General features: G+C 37.4%; 1 protein-coding gene across 3 annotated transcripts; it reads left to right on the forward strand.

Moving 5' to 3' along the window:
• The first annotated feature begins 10,539 nt into the window (after positions 1-10,539).
• LOC104114144 (protein TIFY 6B-like) lies at positions 10,540-14,381 on the forward strand. 3 transcript variants are annotated; one of them, XM_009624521.4, is made up of 7 exons: positions 10,540-10,947; positions 11,687-11,829; positions 12,319-12,428; positions 12,670-12,760; positions 12,885-13,200; positions 13,488-13,545; positions 13,963-14,381. In XM_009624521.4, the coding sequence occupies exons 1-7, from the start codon at positions 10,863-10,865 to the stop codon at positions 14,093-14,095; spliced, it is 936 nt and encodes a 311-aa protein (XP_009622816.1). In that variant the 5' UTR covers positions 10,540-10,862; the 3' UTR covers positions 14,096-14,381. The 3 variants fall into 3 exon arrangements, with proteins under 3 accessions (XP_009622816.1, XP_009622815.1, XP_009622814.1); XM_009624520.4 differs by having other exon boundaries at positions 10,633-10,947; positions 12,223-12,428; XM_009624519.4 differs by having other exon boundaries at positions 10,643-10,947; positions 12,220-12,428.
• The last annotated feature ends 2,391 nt before the right edge of the window (positions 14,382-16,772 follow it).

Raw genomic sequence — 16,772 nt, forward strand, 5'->3', positions numbered from 1 at the left:
TTTCTGAAATGACTCTTGGCTCGGTCGCTCAGGAATTCTCGAAGGTGTTCGTTGTTGAATAACCGGTCTACCTCCTCCCTCAACTATCGGCAATCCTCTTTTCTGTGGCCGTGAGTGCCATGATATTTGCACATCTGGTTAGGATCCCTTTGAGCTGGATTGGTTTGTAGAGTTTGAGGCCATTTGGTGTCCTTGATGTGCCTGATAGCTGATACGATGGCAGCAACATAAATATTAAAGTTATATTTTGATAACCTCGGTGCTTCTTTAGGCCCGATAGGCCTGTCGAAACCGTTCTTTCTCATAAGACCCCGAGTACTCTGACCTCGATCATTTCTCCTTTTATTTCGCATATAATTCCGTCTGGACCCACTGCTTCTTCGATCTCCATTGTAAGTCTGGTATCGATCCTTGTTTGACCTCGGTTCATGGTCGATATCTCTCTTAACTCTACCGATGGATCTGGTAGGATAAACGGACCCGGAAGGAGTCTCTAGTTGATAATATTCGACTCTGATTTTTGATTGATATCAGTTATGCACATCAGCCTAAGTAACAGCCGGATACTCTATCAGATTCTGATTCAACTGATGTGAGGCCACCGAGCTACGAACATTGAGTCCTTAGGTGAAATCTTGAATGACTCAATCATCAGCGACCGATGGCAGATCCATCTGTTCCATTTGAAACCGGGACACAAACTCTCAGAGAATTTTGTTATCCTTCTGCTTTACTTTGAAAAGGTCCGAATTCTTGGTTTCAACCTTAATAGCCCCGGCGTGTGCTTTCACGAAAGAATCTGTAAGCATGGAAAATGCGTCAATAGAATTAGGAGGTAAGTTGAGATACCATATCATATATCCCTTTGACAGGGTCTCTCCGATTTTCTTCAGCAAGACAGATTCGATCTCATCATCCTCTAAGTCATTCCCTTGGATGGCGCATGTGTAGGAGGTAACATGCTCGTTTGGGTCGGTTGTTCCATTTTACTTAGGAATCTCGGGCACGCGGAACTTTTTAAGGATCAGCTTGGGAGCCGCGCTCGGAGGAAAAGACTTTTGTACGAACTTCTTGGAGTCCAGGCCCTTCAATATTGGCGGCGCTCCTAGGATTTGATCAACCCTGAAATTGTAGGTTTCTACCTTCTTATCGTTTGCCTCGATTTTCTTCTCCCCTAACTCTATCAGTTTTGTTATTTCCTTGAGCATCTTCATGATTACCGGGTTGGTCCCCAACTCCTTCTCATTCGATCTCTCTGAGACCGGTTCATCTCGGTGAACAACTTACCGGGATGGTTCGGGCTCAATCCTACTTGGAAGGCGGCTCTGGTTTTGGAGTTGGGCTATCGCCGCATGTTGAGCCTATAACATTTCAAAGATTACCCGCAAGTTGATTCCACCATCTTCACCACCGTGTGTGCTTTATGCAACCGATCGAACATCCCTACGGACGTCGTCCTCAGGATCAGTGGGCAAATTTGCGTTGATGGCCACATGCGAGCTAACGTCGATTGGGTCTGCTGCCGGGACTCCGCCGAGGTCCACTGGGGGCACATCATTTCTGGGTGCTACGTTGTCGTTTTCTCCATGGTGGTTAGACTCATTGTCAACAAGTATGGGTGCTGATTGAGAGTTTGACATTTTTAGTTTTAACCTGAAATCAGAGACACTTCAAAGAACAAGTATAAAATAGTGTGTGTTATGGAAATTTGTATTTAATAACCACTATTATCCTTAGCCCCACGGTGGGTGTCAAACTGTTTACCCTCAAAATCGGATAATAATTAAATTTGTATATGGTTCTAATGATACGTGGATTACGTTGACACAAAGCGATGGATTGAATTACAATTGAAATAAATAGTGATAAAATAAATTCAAACCACACGAATTGAACAGTTACAACCTTGGGAGTTAAAACCACACGAATCCGTATCAGGACATAGATAAAATAATAGTTTAATGAGAAAAATAATATATTCCATTGGAATGCATGTTACAATGTCTTTTACAAGTGATCAGACCCCCTTTATATAGTAGGGAAGTCCTACTTTAGGTACAATTTTATAAAAGGTAAAAATCTCCTGATTTACTGATTTGCGGGTTCCTTATTGATACGTGTCGAGATTCCTGCCGCAAGATCCGACCGATTATGGATATTTTTGCCTTCTGTTATTTCAGCCTTCTGTGGGTTATGCTGATAACGTTACCTCGAGCTCGTTGGGAGTCAGGGTCGATTCCGGGATCACAGACTCAATATTCTCGATGACGGATATTCAAATCTCGGGTTCCGGCCTGGTGGGACCGTGGGTCGATCTTCGGTTCCTCATGTTCCGATCCCGATCTACCATGTTTTAGACGAGCCTCGTTTACACCGTATACAAATAGAGCATCATATAAAATAAAACATATCATTTATAAGAGAAAGAAGTTTAATACATGCATTGCGATGTCTAACGCATTATTTTCATTTACATATGGAGTCGAATGTAGCCATTTTTATGCTTCAATTGAATGCAAATTTTGTAACAAAATAGAGAGAAACTTCATGCATGTGTTGTCATCGATTGAGTAATCGCAACATGTCCACCTCCTGTAGCAACTCCTACTGTCGTCGAGAAACCGACGATAGCTAATTCATCAATTATATATTTTAACAAATAGAGAGATAATTAACAATTATTAAATTATAAATCATTCCACAACATAATTGTATACGGTTAAAACCGGTCTCATCTATTGCTTGACAGATCAGGACTGAAACGTGATGGTTTGAAGATCAACCCCGAATTATATCGAACTAAGGTACAAAGTTAGAGAGTGCGTCTTCAAGATCATCGAGACCGTAGCTCCGAAATCGACCCCAACTCTGATCAAGCTCAAGGAAATATTATCGGACCGAATAACGGAAGGCCGAAATATCCGTAACCGATCGGATATCATGGCGGGAATCTCGGCACTTATCAACGAGAGACCGACTATTTAGAAAATCATGAGATTTCTTACCTTTTGTAGAATTGTATCTAAAGTAAGACTCCCCTACTATATAAAGAGGGTCTGATTATTTGTAATAGACATTGTAACATGCATCCAAAAGCAATACACTATTATTTCTAGTTCTTATTATCTCGTTATCATGTTCTGACATCGATTGAGGCACGTTTTGACTCAAGGGTGCCAACCTTCAAGGCCAACACTATTCAACTTGTGTGGTTTTCATTCACTTTTCTGTCATTGAACTTAATATTAATCTGCTTTCTCAATTTGTGCCAAATTATATCTCGTATCCTTAAAACCTCGTATAAATTTAATTGTTATCCGATTTTGAGGGTAAACAGTTTGGCGCCCACCGTGGGGCTAAGGATAATAGTGGTTATTTGATACAAATTGCCATAACACACACTATTTTTCACTTGTTCTTTGAAGTGTCTTTGATTTCAGGCTTAAGCTCAAAATGTCAAACTCACAATTAGCACCTCTACCTACTGACGATGAGTCTGGTCACCATGGTGAAAACAATAACATAGCGCCTGGTAACGAGGTATCGCCCGTTTATCCCGTTGAAATTCCAATTGCGAACCCGTTGGACGCTAATTCACACGTGGCTATCGACACAAGCCTCCCTACTAACCCCGAGAATAGCATCTGTGGTGGAGCCTGGTCAAAAGCATAGAATACTCAAAATAATGAAGGAAACGTGGTCAATATACGGATGCTCGGTGATGCCTTTTGCTCGAACCTGAGCAGCCTCAGCATTTGCCTTGTAAACAGCCACCATCTCATCAGTATTGGACTTAGTTACTTTGGCCTCCGACTTGGCCGCTTCAAGCTCTGTGGCCAGACTTTCTCGATCAGAGATGGCCGAATTCAACTGGGACTGGAGCTCCTCGATCTTCTTGGAATGCGCCAAGGACTTTTCTTTTATACATCAGAGATGGACTTCAGCAGACACCAGTTGGGCTCGGGCAGTCTCCTTTTCTGAGGCCAAGCGGTCCATGTTCTTTTTCCATTCTTCGGCCTCAGTCTTTACCGCATCTACCTCTTCTCGGAGCTGCCCGATCTTATCGATCTTCTGTTGGACCTGCAGGTTCGGTCAATTAGTCACCATGTTCGATTCATCATCACTAACTTCAAAAATTCTTCTTACCTGCTCAACCAGGTTGGCATGCTCTTTCTGAGCCACCTTTAACTCAGCCCGGAGGCCCTTAGCCTCCCCTTCTCTTTGCTCACTGAGAAGTTTGTAAGCATTTTTTTTCTCAGTGAGCCCTCGAATCTCAGCCTCGTACTGGTTCAGCTCTTCCCAGTATCGGAGGAACATCTCATGGTAGATTACCGAACCCAACAAACACAGAGAGAGGAGTTACAATCATCTACAAAATAATCTAAGTACACACTAGAAAATGTTAAGAGGTATATGAGGTTACCCGATTTAATGCCTGTTGGGCTTCGTTGAACAAACGAGGCACTTCCACCTAGTTCATCTTGGCGTGATCATCCTCGGTCACCAAGCACCGAAGGTAACCTTCCACTTCTACGAGGGTAGAGAGAACCCGGACATCTTCCGAAATGGACATAACGATTGACCGCTTTCGGTCAGGATTCAAACTCGAGGCTGGGAACCGGTTGACTAATTTTGGGCTCGAGACAGGTCCACTCGATGGAATCTTCTTCGGCACTGGTATATTGCCTAAACTGGTGACGTCCTCCGTAGCGGTAGAGTTTACGCTATCAAAAAAGTTGTTAAAGGGGTCTACCGCCCCTTGTGGCTCTTCTTTGGATCGTTCTTTCAGCGCATGAGCATCAGCAATCATAAACTCAGTAAATAATAGCGAACCAGAGAGGTCTATCACTCCGGGTACGCCCTTCGGAGCACTATCCGCTGTCCTAGAAGAACCAGCTACAATCTCATTATCGACCTCTCTATTTCGAGGCAAAGTGTCCTCGCCCCCTTCTGGTTCAGAAGTTCGGCTAAAGCTCCTTCATCGACCTCCCCGAGTCGAGAAAATTCATTTTCAGCTCCCGCCGATTTGGAGGCCTCTCGTATCACGACACCTGACCGCACACGGGCCACCAGTTCGGAGTTCTCTTCTTCTTCTTCTTCTTCTGACTCATCCATGAGCCGGTGGAGTGAGTCCGAAGAGGGCGCAGGTTTATGCACCAGGCTTCTTTTTGTTTTCTTCTTTTTCGAGTTCAGAGAACCCGGTGCCCTTTTCCTTTTCTTCTCATCACCCTGCCTCAGAGCAGGGGACTCGAGAGGCACATCCTCGTCACCGGATGAAGGTCTCATAGGAACATCCATGAGGAGACCTGCAAACGAAAACGAAACTAATGAGAACTCAACGACAGGGGAAAAAAATCAAATATTATTAAATCAAAAAAGAAAACTTACCATGGGAACGGGCCTCCCACCGGCCCTTCGACAGTTTGCGCCACGCGTGCTCGGAATACTATTTCTATGACACAATGTCCTCGACCCACTCCTTGAGTCGAGGAACTGCATTCGGCATTCGAGCAATGGCTGCACCACAAAACTTCGATAATAAGGGAGGAAAAAGGAAAAAATTAAACAAATCTTTAAGGCAAAGTTATACTTACGTTTCATGTTCCATTTCTCATGAATTGGCATGTCCTCGGTCGGGATTAAATTCGAGATCTTCACTCAAACGAATCGTCCCTAACCAGCCTCGATCTCGATCCCTGTCTATACTCAAGAATGAGGCCTTACTGGCCCGGCGGGCAAGTTTTATTAATTCCCCTCGATAGAGTCGGGGACTGTACAGCCGCATGAGATGATCGAGGGTGAAGGAACACCCCTCGATTTTGTTTACAAAAAAATATAGGAGAATTACTATCCTCTAGAAAGAGGGATAAATTTGACCAAGGGCCACCTCGTACCTCTTGCTAAAGGCAATGATGATCGGGTCTAAGGGACCCATCGTGAAGGGATAAGTGTAAATACTTAAAAATCCCTCCACGTGGGTAGTAATTGCTTCCTCAGGCGAAGGCACCACCACATGTTTATCAGCCCAGTTGCAATCCTATTTGACCTTGGAGAGGAGATCATCGGTGATCGAGCATATATATCTCGAGACCGGCTCGCATCGATCCGGTACCGAAGAAGTTTTTTTGACCTTGAAATCAGCACCGGTCGAGCACCCACCAGGAACAAACACTTCGGGGTGAGGTTCCGCCTGGTCCCTCGCCGGCAGGCCGTGATGAAGAGGCAATTTCTTTTAGTGGAACTGCCTTAGAAGTTTTTGCCATTTTTATTTTGAATAGAGATGAAGAAGAGGAAGTTAAAAAGGGCACGCTTAATATTTTTTGGAATGAAGATAAGCGAAAATTCTTGCAAAAGCCTCCAGAAATCTGGTACAAGTGTTAGAGAATGCAAAGGTTTTTTAAGAACAAGAGTAAAAGAGATTTAAACGTAAAGTTTGAATGAATGAAAGTTGGAGTATTTATAGTTTGTAAACGACAGTTCAAAACCCATAATGGCCGACCAACAACTGACGAACATTTAATTCCATTAAAGACGTGACTGACGAGACGTTTTGTTAGTTTTGTCGTTTATGGCGTGAAGAATCGAGACGAAGATCGGAGGCTCATATCGTTTCTCGTCATTTACTCTCTGAAAAAGGAGCGGATACGGTCAAAATCGGGCTCATCTATTGCATGACAGATCGGGACTGAAACGTGATGGTTTGAAGATCGACCCCGGATTATATCAAGCCAAGGTACGAAGTTAGAGCATGTGTCTTCAAGATCATCGAGCCCGTAGCTTCGGAACCGACCCCGACTTCGATCAAGCTTAAGGAAATATTATCGGACCGAATAACGGAAGATCGAAATATCCGTAACCGGTCGGATATCACGGCGGAAATCTCAGCACGTATCAACGAGAGACCGTCTAATTAGGAAATCATGAGATTTCTTACATTTTGTAGAATTGTATCTAAAGTAAGACTCCCTTACTATGTAAAGAGGGTCTGATTATTTATAATAGACATTGTAACACGCATCCAAAAGCAATACACTATTATTTCTAGTTCTTATTATCTTGTTATTCTGGTTTGACATCGATTGATGCACTTTTTGACTCGAGGGTGCCAATCTTCCAGGCTAACACTATTCAACTTGTGTGGTTTGCATTCACTTTTCTGTCATTGATCTTAATATCAATTTGTTTCTCAATTGATATCAAATTATATCACGTATTCTTAAAACTGCGTATAGATTCAATTGTTATACGATTTTGTGGGTAAACAATAATAATATATCGATATTTGCATACGTGATATGCATGAAACTTCGTGCCTCTAATTGTGACTACCTAATAAAATTTTGACGAAAATTTCGAATAATATCTGAACACTTGAGTTGTCTCGGGGCAGGTGAAAGTCTCATCAGGATAAAACTCGCGAGTTGCTAAAGCGGGTGGGCACGTTTCGATTTCTCAATCGACGACAGCACATGCTTTTGTGGTACCACTAACAGGTAGGGGCGGTAGGGCAATGGCATTTGGTGCACAATATGTTTATCTAAATCCTCGCACGTGGTACGTTACCGGTACGACCGGCTATTCACCTGTTCTTCAGGTAAAACTGTCTCACTCCCCCTATTTTAGTAGACATGAAAAACTGTTCCATATGAATTGTCAATAATACCCTTGGTCATTTTTTTCATTACCAATTCGTTTGGTACATTCGAACATGAGTTAACGATAATAAGTCCCGGATAGAATTTGGATTTATTTTTATTTTATGTTTGGTTTGACGTATTATTTAATCGCAGAATAATTTTTACATTAAAATTGTGAAATTAATTATCTTATATAAAATATAAAATAACTAATTCAATGGAATATTCCACCCGACGAGAAATTCCATCATTGAACCAAATGACTCCTACATGTGTTAATAATGGAGAAACGAAGAAGGCAAAAACTTGCTTTCTTGCTTGTTCCTAAAGGGATGAGTAGTTCCTAGTTTTTTCTTTTACTTTAATAGTATTATTATTATTATTATTATTATTATTATTTCATTCACCCAACAAGTTAGCAACGTAACTAATAGTTAGAGGGGGGGGGGGGGGGACTAACAGTTAGGAGATCAATTAAGAGATCATTAAAGCTGAGAATGGCGATCTATTAATTATGGGGTGTTTGGAAGTTTTTTGGTGATTTTGATGGATGGAATATCTTACTAATAAAGCTTTTTGACTTATTGATATTTTTATTATATTATATTTTGAATATAACACAAACGTATTATGGACATCTTGAAATTAAGATAGAAGTCATGCAACACTTTCGAATTTATTTATTTCAGAAAAGGGGATATCTAACACATGTGACGATTTTTTTTTCTTTTTTAAGAAGTTGAAACTTAGATGAAGAAGGAGAGTTGTTGTAATTAATTACTAGATTGATGCAACTTTTCAATGTCTGCAACATAGTGTGTACAATTTTCAAATAAATAAATAAACAAAATTATCACTCCCTCAGTTTATTTTTACTTATCCATTATACTAAAAATATATTTTTACTTTTATTTGTTTATTATACTAAATCAAGAAAAAGAATTTTTTTTTTCTATTTTATCTTTATCATTAACTACTCATTTCCCAAATCATTTCTCAAGACTTTTATAAATACTATTATTATTATGGATAAAATTATAAAATATATAGTACTTTATTATATTTCCTTCAATGGAGTACAAAATAAAAAATCAGCAACTCAAAGTAAACGAAGGGAATATTATTATTTCCCGAGAAATGTTAGATTACGAGACTTTAGACACCCAATTAGATGAAAAGGAGAATTCTACTCGCAGTTAATTTTTGGCAAAACACCTAAAAGCCCTCCTAAACTTGACACGGATTATTAGTTACAGTTTTAAATTATTCGTGGTCTTAATTACCTCCTCAATTTGATCTTTTGAGAGTCATTACACCGGACGATCTCATCCCAGGAAAGTGGCATGCACTCGCCTACCACGTGGATTTTTCTGTCTATGTGATATTTTTTTTTAAAAATAAAATATATTTTTACTTTTTTAAGTATGTTACTTTTTTAGATAATATTTTTCGAATAGAATTTATAATACAACTTGGATAGAACTACATTATTTAGGCTAATTTATTTTTTATTTGGATAAAAATAATAATATTTTAGTTATACTTTTTTTTTGAATTTGACTGAAAATAAAGATTTATACAATTGAAATAAATAGTCAAGGCATCTAAAAAGTTATAAAAAATACATAGTTTGAAATTTATTATATTGGCTATAAACTTTTATATAGCTCTAAATTATGGTGTTCTAAAAATATGTTTTATTTTATAAGTTCATTATTTTGGCTATATATTTTTTATTTGGTAAAAAATAATGGAGCTATGGCTAATTTATTTTTTATTGGTTTGACTCGAAAATAAAATACACTATTTAAATAAATAGACATTATATATAAAGAAAAAAACAGAAAATATATACAACTGATACTCCATTATTTTTGCTAATAGTTTTTTATTTGGCTAAAATGATGGAGTTCCTACAAAACATTTTACAAATTCGGCCAAAAAATAAAATAAAATATGCAGTTGGAACAAGTAGATATTATATCTTAGAAGAAATTAAAAATAATAAAATGCAGAGTAAAATCTACATTGTATGTTAAGATGAAGCAAGAAAAAATACATAGTTGTAACAAATAAATTATATATATATATATATATATATATATATATATAACTAAATGATAATTAAAAGTTAAAAAATAACATATTTGGAAGCTAATTTTTTTAATTTTTTTTACTTCCACGTGCTTGCATTCTCTTTACCACATCAGCATTTATGGGATAATAACTCTCAAAAGACCAAGTTGATTGATAATTAAGACCATAAATAATTTAATATTGTAACTAATAATGTGTGCATATGAAGGGACTTTTAGGTATTCTGCCTTAATATTTTAAACATATATGCATAGGAAGGCTTAAAGAACACGTGACTCATGACTGTAATTATGTAGGGGGTACTACCGTCATCTCAAGTTTAGAATTATTTTTGTTTTCTCTTTCTCATCATATGACGACCAATTCGGCGTAATTAAAAAGATCTTAATTATATACTCTCTCCGTTCCGGTTTATATGAACTTATTTTATTTTTGGTTAGTTTTAAAAGAATGATCATTTTTTAAATTTAAAAATAAAGCTTAAACTTATAATTTTATCCTTAATGAGAAGCTTTTATAAACACACAAATACTCTGAGTCCTTTTTTAATTTGTTTAAAACCACAAATTTCAAAAGTCTTTATTTTTTCTTAAACTCTTTATCCAGTCAAACAGGTTCACATAAATTGGAACAAAGAGAATATATGTGTTGTATGAAAAATAATAATTTTTAATAAGTATTAATTAGTAATTTAATAAAAATAAATAATAACTTATTATTACAGATTAAAATTTACTCATATTATATAATTTTTTATATAACTTATCCGCGCTTCTAATTTAAATCCAAAAACAATATGAATACAGAAAACGAAGTGCATACGCACCCTAAAACGAAAAGGAAAAACGTTGATTAAGCCACTAATAAATATAAATATAAATATAAATAAAGCATATATAAAAAGAAAGAAAGAGAAAAAAGCCATCAACTTCTCTATTTGCTGCAGTTAGAAGCATATAGGCTTAAAATAAATAGACATCGCCATTTCTCTTTCATTCCTTCTTACTTACCTTTTTCTTTGGGTTTCTGGGGTTTGGTGTTTTGAGCTTTTGTGGTTTTGATCTGCTTCTTTGTGAGGTTAAAACTTTTGGAATTTTAAAATTTAGGTATTTCTTGAAATTCTTAGAGATGGAGAGAGATTTTATGGGACTGAATTCTAAAGGTTCTGTTGTTGTGGTTAAGGAAGAACCTGTTGAAACCTGCAAAGACTCTGGTTCGTTTTTTTCTTTCCAATTATGAATTAAACTGATATTTTTTCTTTGTTGTAAGTATAGAATTGGGAACTTTAGTAGTATTATCTAATTTGTTATGTTCTTTAATGCATGCGTGTTGATTCCAGTTGAAATTAATGTAGACAGGTGAAAGAAGAATGTTTCTTTTGGCTCTATGTATTTATGCTGCCTAAATTGAGTATTTTGTGTTGTTAAAACTTTCTTGTTTCCCCTGTTGTGGGGCTTTATATTTCTGTGTGGTTGCTTGGTGACTTGGTTTTGCCTATAAAGATACAATTTCCTTATCAAGATTTTGTCTAGCCTGGCAAGAAAAGAATTTATAATTGCTAAAAGCTAACTTCTGACTTCTGAGTTTCTGGTTTAGTAATTTTTTGATTTTCCAAAAGGTTTTAAGTTATACACTTATCAAAGAAAGATCCTTTTGATATAAGAACAAATAAGGAATTCGGATTGAAGTCTGAGGATGATGGTTAGATTAATTGATTTTCCATCGTGAAAAAGGTGTGTATGTCCTAAGAAGTTTTTGCTGAATTTGTTTCTGGTAGTTAATGTTTTTTTAATTAAATCTAAAGTAAGCAACTCTTAATTATTTTTGATTGAATTGGACAAAATGAAAGATTTCCTTCTTATTCTGAGGTAATAAGTTAATCGGATGATTGTAGTTTTTGTAGTAATTGTTTGTAGTATGTATTATGTTAAAATGATCCTCTTTTGTATCAGGGTTTCGCTGGCAGTTGTCGAGCAAGGTGGGTATACCTCATTTCATGTCTTTGAGCTCTGCTCAAGATGAAAAGCCGTCCAAAGCTCTATCCGCCGCAGATGGAGTTGACAGTTGTCTCAAACGTCAGTCTGGTGAAATCCAGGTTTGTAGAGTCCCTTTAATTGCACGAGGATCGTTTATATATAGTTGTATAAGATCTGCATGACGTGCAAATGAGAACACTCAATTTTGCCATGTTTTTAGCGAAGCTATTTGTCATTAATGTTTCACAGAAGTTTTAGCTTAAGTCACGGGAGGAAGATTAACCAAAAAGTGGCTTCGGCTTATCTCTCCTTTTTGTGTCATTCATGTGCGGAATTATACTCCGAATTAGTTTCCAATTGCAATAAGTTGTCAACGTTCTCCTACTTTTATTGTGTATGGATTTCTTTCAAAATGATTTGCACCCCTTTTAAATCCACTTGGGAAGAAAAAATTAAGTCACCACGGGTAACAAGGAACTTGTTTTAGCTTGACACCTTATAATCTGCAGCAGAATGTGCATGCAATGCATCTTTCCCATGATGTTAAGATGCTTCCGTTTAACATCAGCAATCCCTCCTACAAGACTCATTTTGGTGCTACTGGCCAGATATCTGCAGCTGCGACAATGAAGCAGCAACTTCTTGGGGGAATCCCTGTTACAGCTCCTCATTCAATACTTCCATCGAGTGGCTCTGTGGCTGGGATAACTGAACCTTGGTAAGTTCACCATTTCGTGCACACAGAGCAGACTGCATATATTGTGTTATGGAAGTCGTATTTGGTAGTGATAATGAGCACATCAATATGCAGTTAATACCAATGATGACTGTAATGCAGTTGCTCGTGATGCTATTAATTGAAAGACATACAAAAAATTAAGACAACTTGGCTAGGAAAGTCCCAGTGAATTAAAACAGAAATTGAATTTTTTGTCTAAAATGTTGTACATCTTTTGCAGGTTTAATTCCAAAGGTTCTGCAGCACCTGCTCAACTGACCATCTTCTACGGTGGGACGGTCAATGTCTTTGATGATATCTCCCCTGAGAAGGTACCGTCTTTCTTGCTCTCACGTGCACACAAACTGATATAAATAAAGGGCAGCATTAACCAGTAAGAAAACGCAATGAGCTAAGTTTCTCTGAGGTTTATATTTGCCTGGGTATATTACGCAGGCACAGGCTATTATGTTTTTGGCTGGAAATGGTTGTGTTCCTCCTAATGTGGTGCAACCAAGGTTTCAAGTTCAGGCATCTACACCCAAACTTGCTGCTGTAGACGGCACTTGTGTGAACCAAACCCCAAACATGCTACCTGCCTCAGGTCATTCCAGCCCTATGTCTGTTTCTTCTCATCCCATTGGTCAATCTGCTGGCAATTCTGGAAACAAAGATGACATGAAGATATCTAAAACTGCAAATATTTCAGTGGAGACTCCAAAGATTGTGACATCACTAGGACCTGTTGGGGCGACTACCATAATGCCAGCAGGTATATCTGACATGTCGGATTGGAAACTCAGAACATTTTTGTGACTTAAAAGCTTTCCTTTTTGACACTTGCTAACATACTCTTGTATCGAGATATTGCTAGTTGTATTGGATTGACTGTACTACACTAGAAGTCCATCCCGTCCTCCATAATGCCCCTTAATCCCTGTGCTTTATTTAGTTTTTCCTCTTGGCTACCTCTTGTAAGATTCCTCTTAATGCTCTTCAGTCTTCAATAGCCTGCTTTAACCCAACCTCATTGCTTCTTATTATATACATTTTCTGCAGCGGTTCCACAGGCTAGAAAAGCATCTCTGGCTCGGTTTCTGGAGAAGCGGAAGGAAAGGTAAATTAAATGTTTCCTGTTTTACGTTCTTGTTTTGTTTTATGCTTTAATTTAGTTGTGCATGTGCTGTATAACTATCATTAGTTCAGGTGTGCCTTTGCTGTATAACTATCTTTGGCTAGCTCTCTCGTAGCTTTCTAGAAATTATTGAATGCGTTAGTATGAAAGGATCAATCTTTTGGATAGTAGATGAGATGACCACCGAAAATATAAATTACCGCAAAACTAATTGTTCTTTCTGATCGTCGTTGACCATTTGAAATATGGTTTATAGCTTATCTGGCATTTGCTGAGGTATTATTTCAGTCTAAGATTTGAGACACATATAACTGCATCTCCATCAATTGGATACTCATGAATACAACACGAACACAATGTAAGAAAGTATTGAGATTTAAGTGTCAATCATGTTTGCAGGGTGATGAACGCTGCACCATATGGCCTCAGCAAGAAATCGGGTGAGTGCTCCACCCCTGAGTCTATCGGAGTTGGTTTCTCTGCAACTTCCAGTGTTGGTACTAGTCCTCTGATAGCCGGTAAGGAGACCTAGCTAAGATGTCTGAAGGCAGCCTATTGCCATAAACCAGTGAAGCATAATCTATTTTATTAAGCAAGTTAAAAGCTGTAGCTATCAAGTTTTGCTGTTTTAATTGTAATATCAACTTGGTTAGCTTTAGCCAGACTTCCTAGTATCCAATTTGTTTGGTCTTTTGCTGTACTTAATTCTCTTTCATCTGAACCTGATGGAGTTCTCCCATCGAAATGACTTCAACACTTTGTAACTATTCATTCCGTTACATTATGTTTCACAAGTATATATTAATATTATTTAGTAATTACATGCTTCCTTATAGTTTTTATAGTCCATCATGTGGGCGCCAACTCCAAATTCTCTCCTTTTTTTTTTGGTCAAAATGGAAGGTTGTTCTCTGGGCCTCAACAAATACTTTTCAAGTCTTCACGAGGATTGACTCGAGTAGTTTTAAACTTTTTGGGGTTTTAGGTACTATAAACCAAAGTTTTGGATCTTCTCTTTTTCAAGATTTGATTTATCACTCTGCAAATTAACCATTGCACTCTATATTCGTTTCGCAAAGTGACACGGAAACCCCTTATTTGAAGCCAAGTTTAATTTGCTTTATGAGAATATTATGTCTACCAAGTTATAAATGTGTTGTGTATCTTTAAACAAATAAGCTTCCTTTCAAATTGGAAGAATAATAAATTGGTGGAAACAAGAAAATATTCTATTTGAAGGTCAAATATCTATTTTGGAGCAAACATGCTAAGTGGGGTTTGGACATAAGAATTGTAAAATTTCAAAATAGGAAAAAAATAATTTCAATTGAAAATGGTATTTGAAATTTAGAATTGTGTTAGGATATGAATATAATTTTGGGTTGTTTTTGAAATTTTATGAGCGAAAGTTTTGAAAAACAGCTTTATGAAGTTTTTTAAATTTTTGAAAATTTATAAAATAATTTTAAGGGAAAATTAAAATTTTTATAAACAAATACTGATTTTGAATTTTTTTTTTTTTGAAAAAAGTAAAAAAAAATTTATATCCAAACGGACTCTAAAATTGGATATTTTGGTGGAGATAAGGAAGAGATTGATTTAACGTCACTATTCACTAGTTGTCAATACACAGCTTTCACGTGCAAAAGGGTCAAAATCATTAAAAGCTTAAACATGATCCAACCATGTCTTTGAGTGGCTGTCCTTTTTATACCATATATTTACATTATACTTTTATTATACGGTGGTAGTTGATATCAAAATCTTTTAAGTAACTCATTGATTGATGATATTACTTTACAAATTATAGCACGTTTTACATTTTCTTTCCCTTCCATGGGCCCAAGTGTTTAGTGATTGCTTGGCAGTTGTAAATTTGTGTCGTACGTGTCACGAATTGACCCCAAAACATGCTTTTACTCGGAGTCCTAAACCAAAATGTGATTTTTTTGGACAGAAACGATCGAAATGTGTGAAAAAAATATAGTAACCAAAATATGTATAACGCCATTTTAAATGGCGTTATACCTTAACGACTGTTTGTCCGTTAAGGTATAGCGCCCTTTAAAAGGGCGTTATACATGAATTTGAAAAGACGGGAGGTATAACGCCTTTTATTATCGCGCTATACATATTTTGTGGGCCCATCAATAATTCTTCTGGGCTTAACTACAATAACAATAATTCACATGGGTATAACATCCTTATTTAAGACGCTACACGTAAAAGCAGTTGTACCCCGGGACTGGTGTTTGCCCTTTTTAAGGAGGTTAAGAATTTTCTAAAAATCCATTCATAAATATTCTCAAGTCTTATGAAATGTTCTTCGTTAAGTTGTTTTGCATTTTGTCATAATGTCTGAAAAGCGAAAAGTAAGGGTTTCATTATATTGAGGGGTAAGGTTGTGGTGGCGAATAACTCAATAACATATAGTTTATCTCCACAGTGTCATGTTAAGTTGCCACTTACAATGGAGTATGATACATTGGTATCATTGTTATGTAAAAAAATGAGTGTGAGCAAACTCAGGTATTTGTCTAATATCTGATCGGCATGGTGGTATTTTAAGCTCTGTACAGAATTTACGTGCATAGCAGGAACCGTATACCTACCACCGTTACTGTGTGAGGCACCTGAAGCCCAATTTTCAGAAGGCATATCCCAACAAGGATTTGCATGATTTAATGTGGATGGCTGTAACAGATCACCAAGAGTGTAAATTCAGGAGGCGCATGGAATCTATCAGGCAGGAAGACGAGGGAGCCTATCATTTGTTGATGCGACATGAGCTTGACAAGTGGAATTTGCATGGGGATGGTGGCAGAATATGGGGAATTCTGACTACAAATGTGTCAGAGTCTTTCAACGGGTTATTGAAGTGTGCACGAGGATTGCCTGTCACTGCCATGGTGCGGATGTTATTCAAACATGGCGGAGAGGTTTGTTGAAAGGGCTAGAGATGCATCGTCATTGATGGAAAGGGGTGTTGAATTTATGCCAATACCAATAAAACGATTTGATAAATACAGAAAGCAATCACATTGGCATTCATTTTTGTAGAATTGCAACGAGCGAAATATTTTTGAAGTTCGCACCACTATCCATCACAACCGGGAAAATAATACACACACTGTTAATGAAGCAAGAAGGTTATGCTCTTGTAGAAAATGGTCCATTTACCACATGCCGTGCTCACATGCCATCAAGTG

The sequence above is a fragment of the Nicotiana tomentosiformis genome, chromosome 11 (genome assembly GCF_000390325.3).
Source record: "Nicotiana tomentosiformis chromosome 11, ASM39032v3, whole genome shotgun sequence".
Lineage (NCBI taxonomy): Eukaryota > Viridiplantae > Streptophyta > Magnoliopsida > Solanales > Solanaceae > Nicotiana > Nicotiana tomentosiformis.

Excerpts from the sequence above, each read along its gene's own strand:
- LOC104114144 (XM_009624519.4), top strand. The coding sequence starts at position 10,863 with ATGGAGAGAGATTTTATGGGACTGAATTCTAAAGGTTCTGTTGTTGTG. Across the intron at positions 10,948-11,686 it reads TGAAACCTGCAAAGACTCTG|GGTTTCGCTGGCAGTTGTCG; the intron begins GTTCGTTTTTTT and ends CTTTTGTATCAG. Across the intron at positions 12,761-12,884 it reads ATGATATCTCCCCTGAGAAG|GCACAGGCTATTATGTTTTT; the intron begins GTACCGTCTTTC and ends TATATTACGCAG.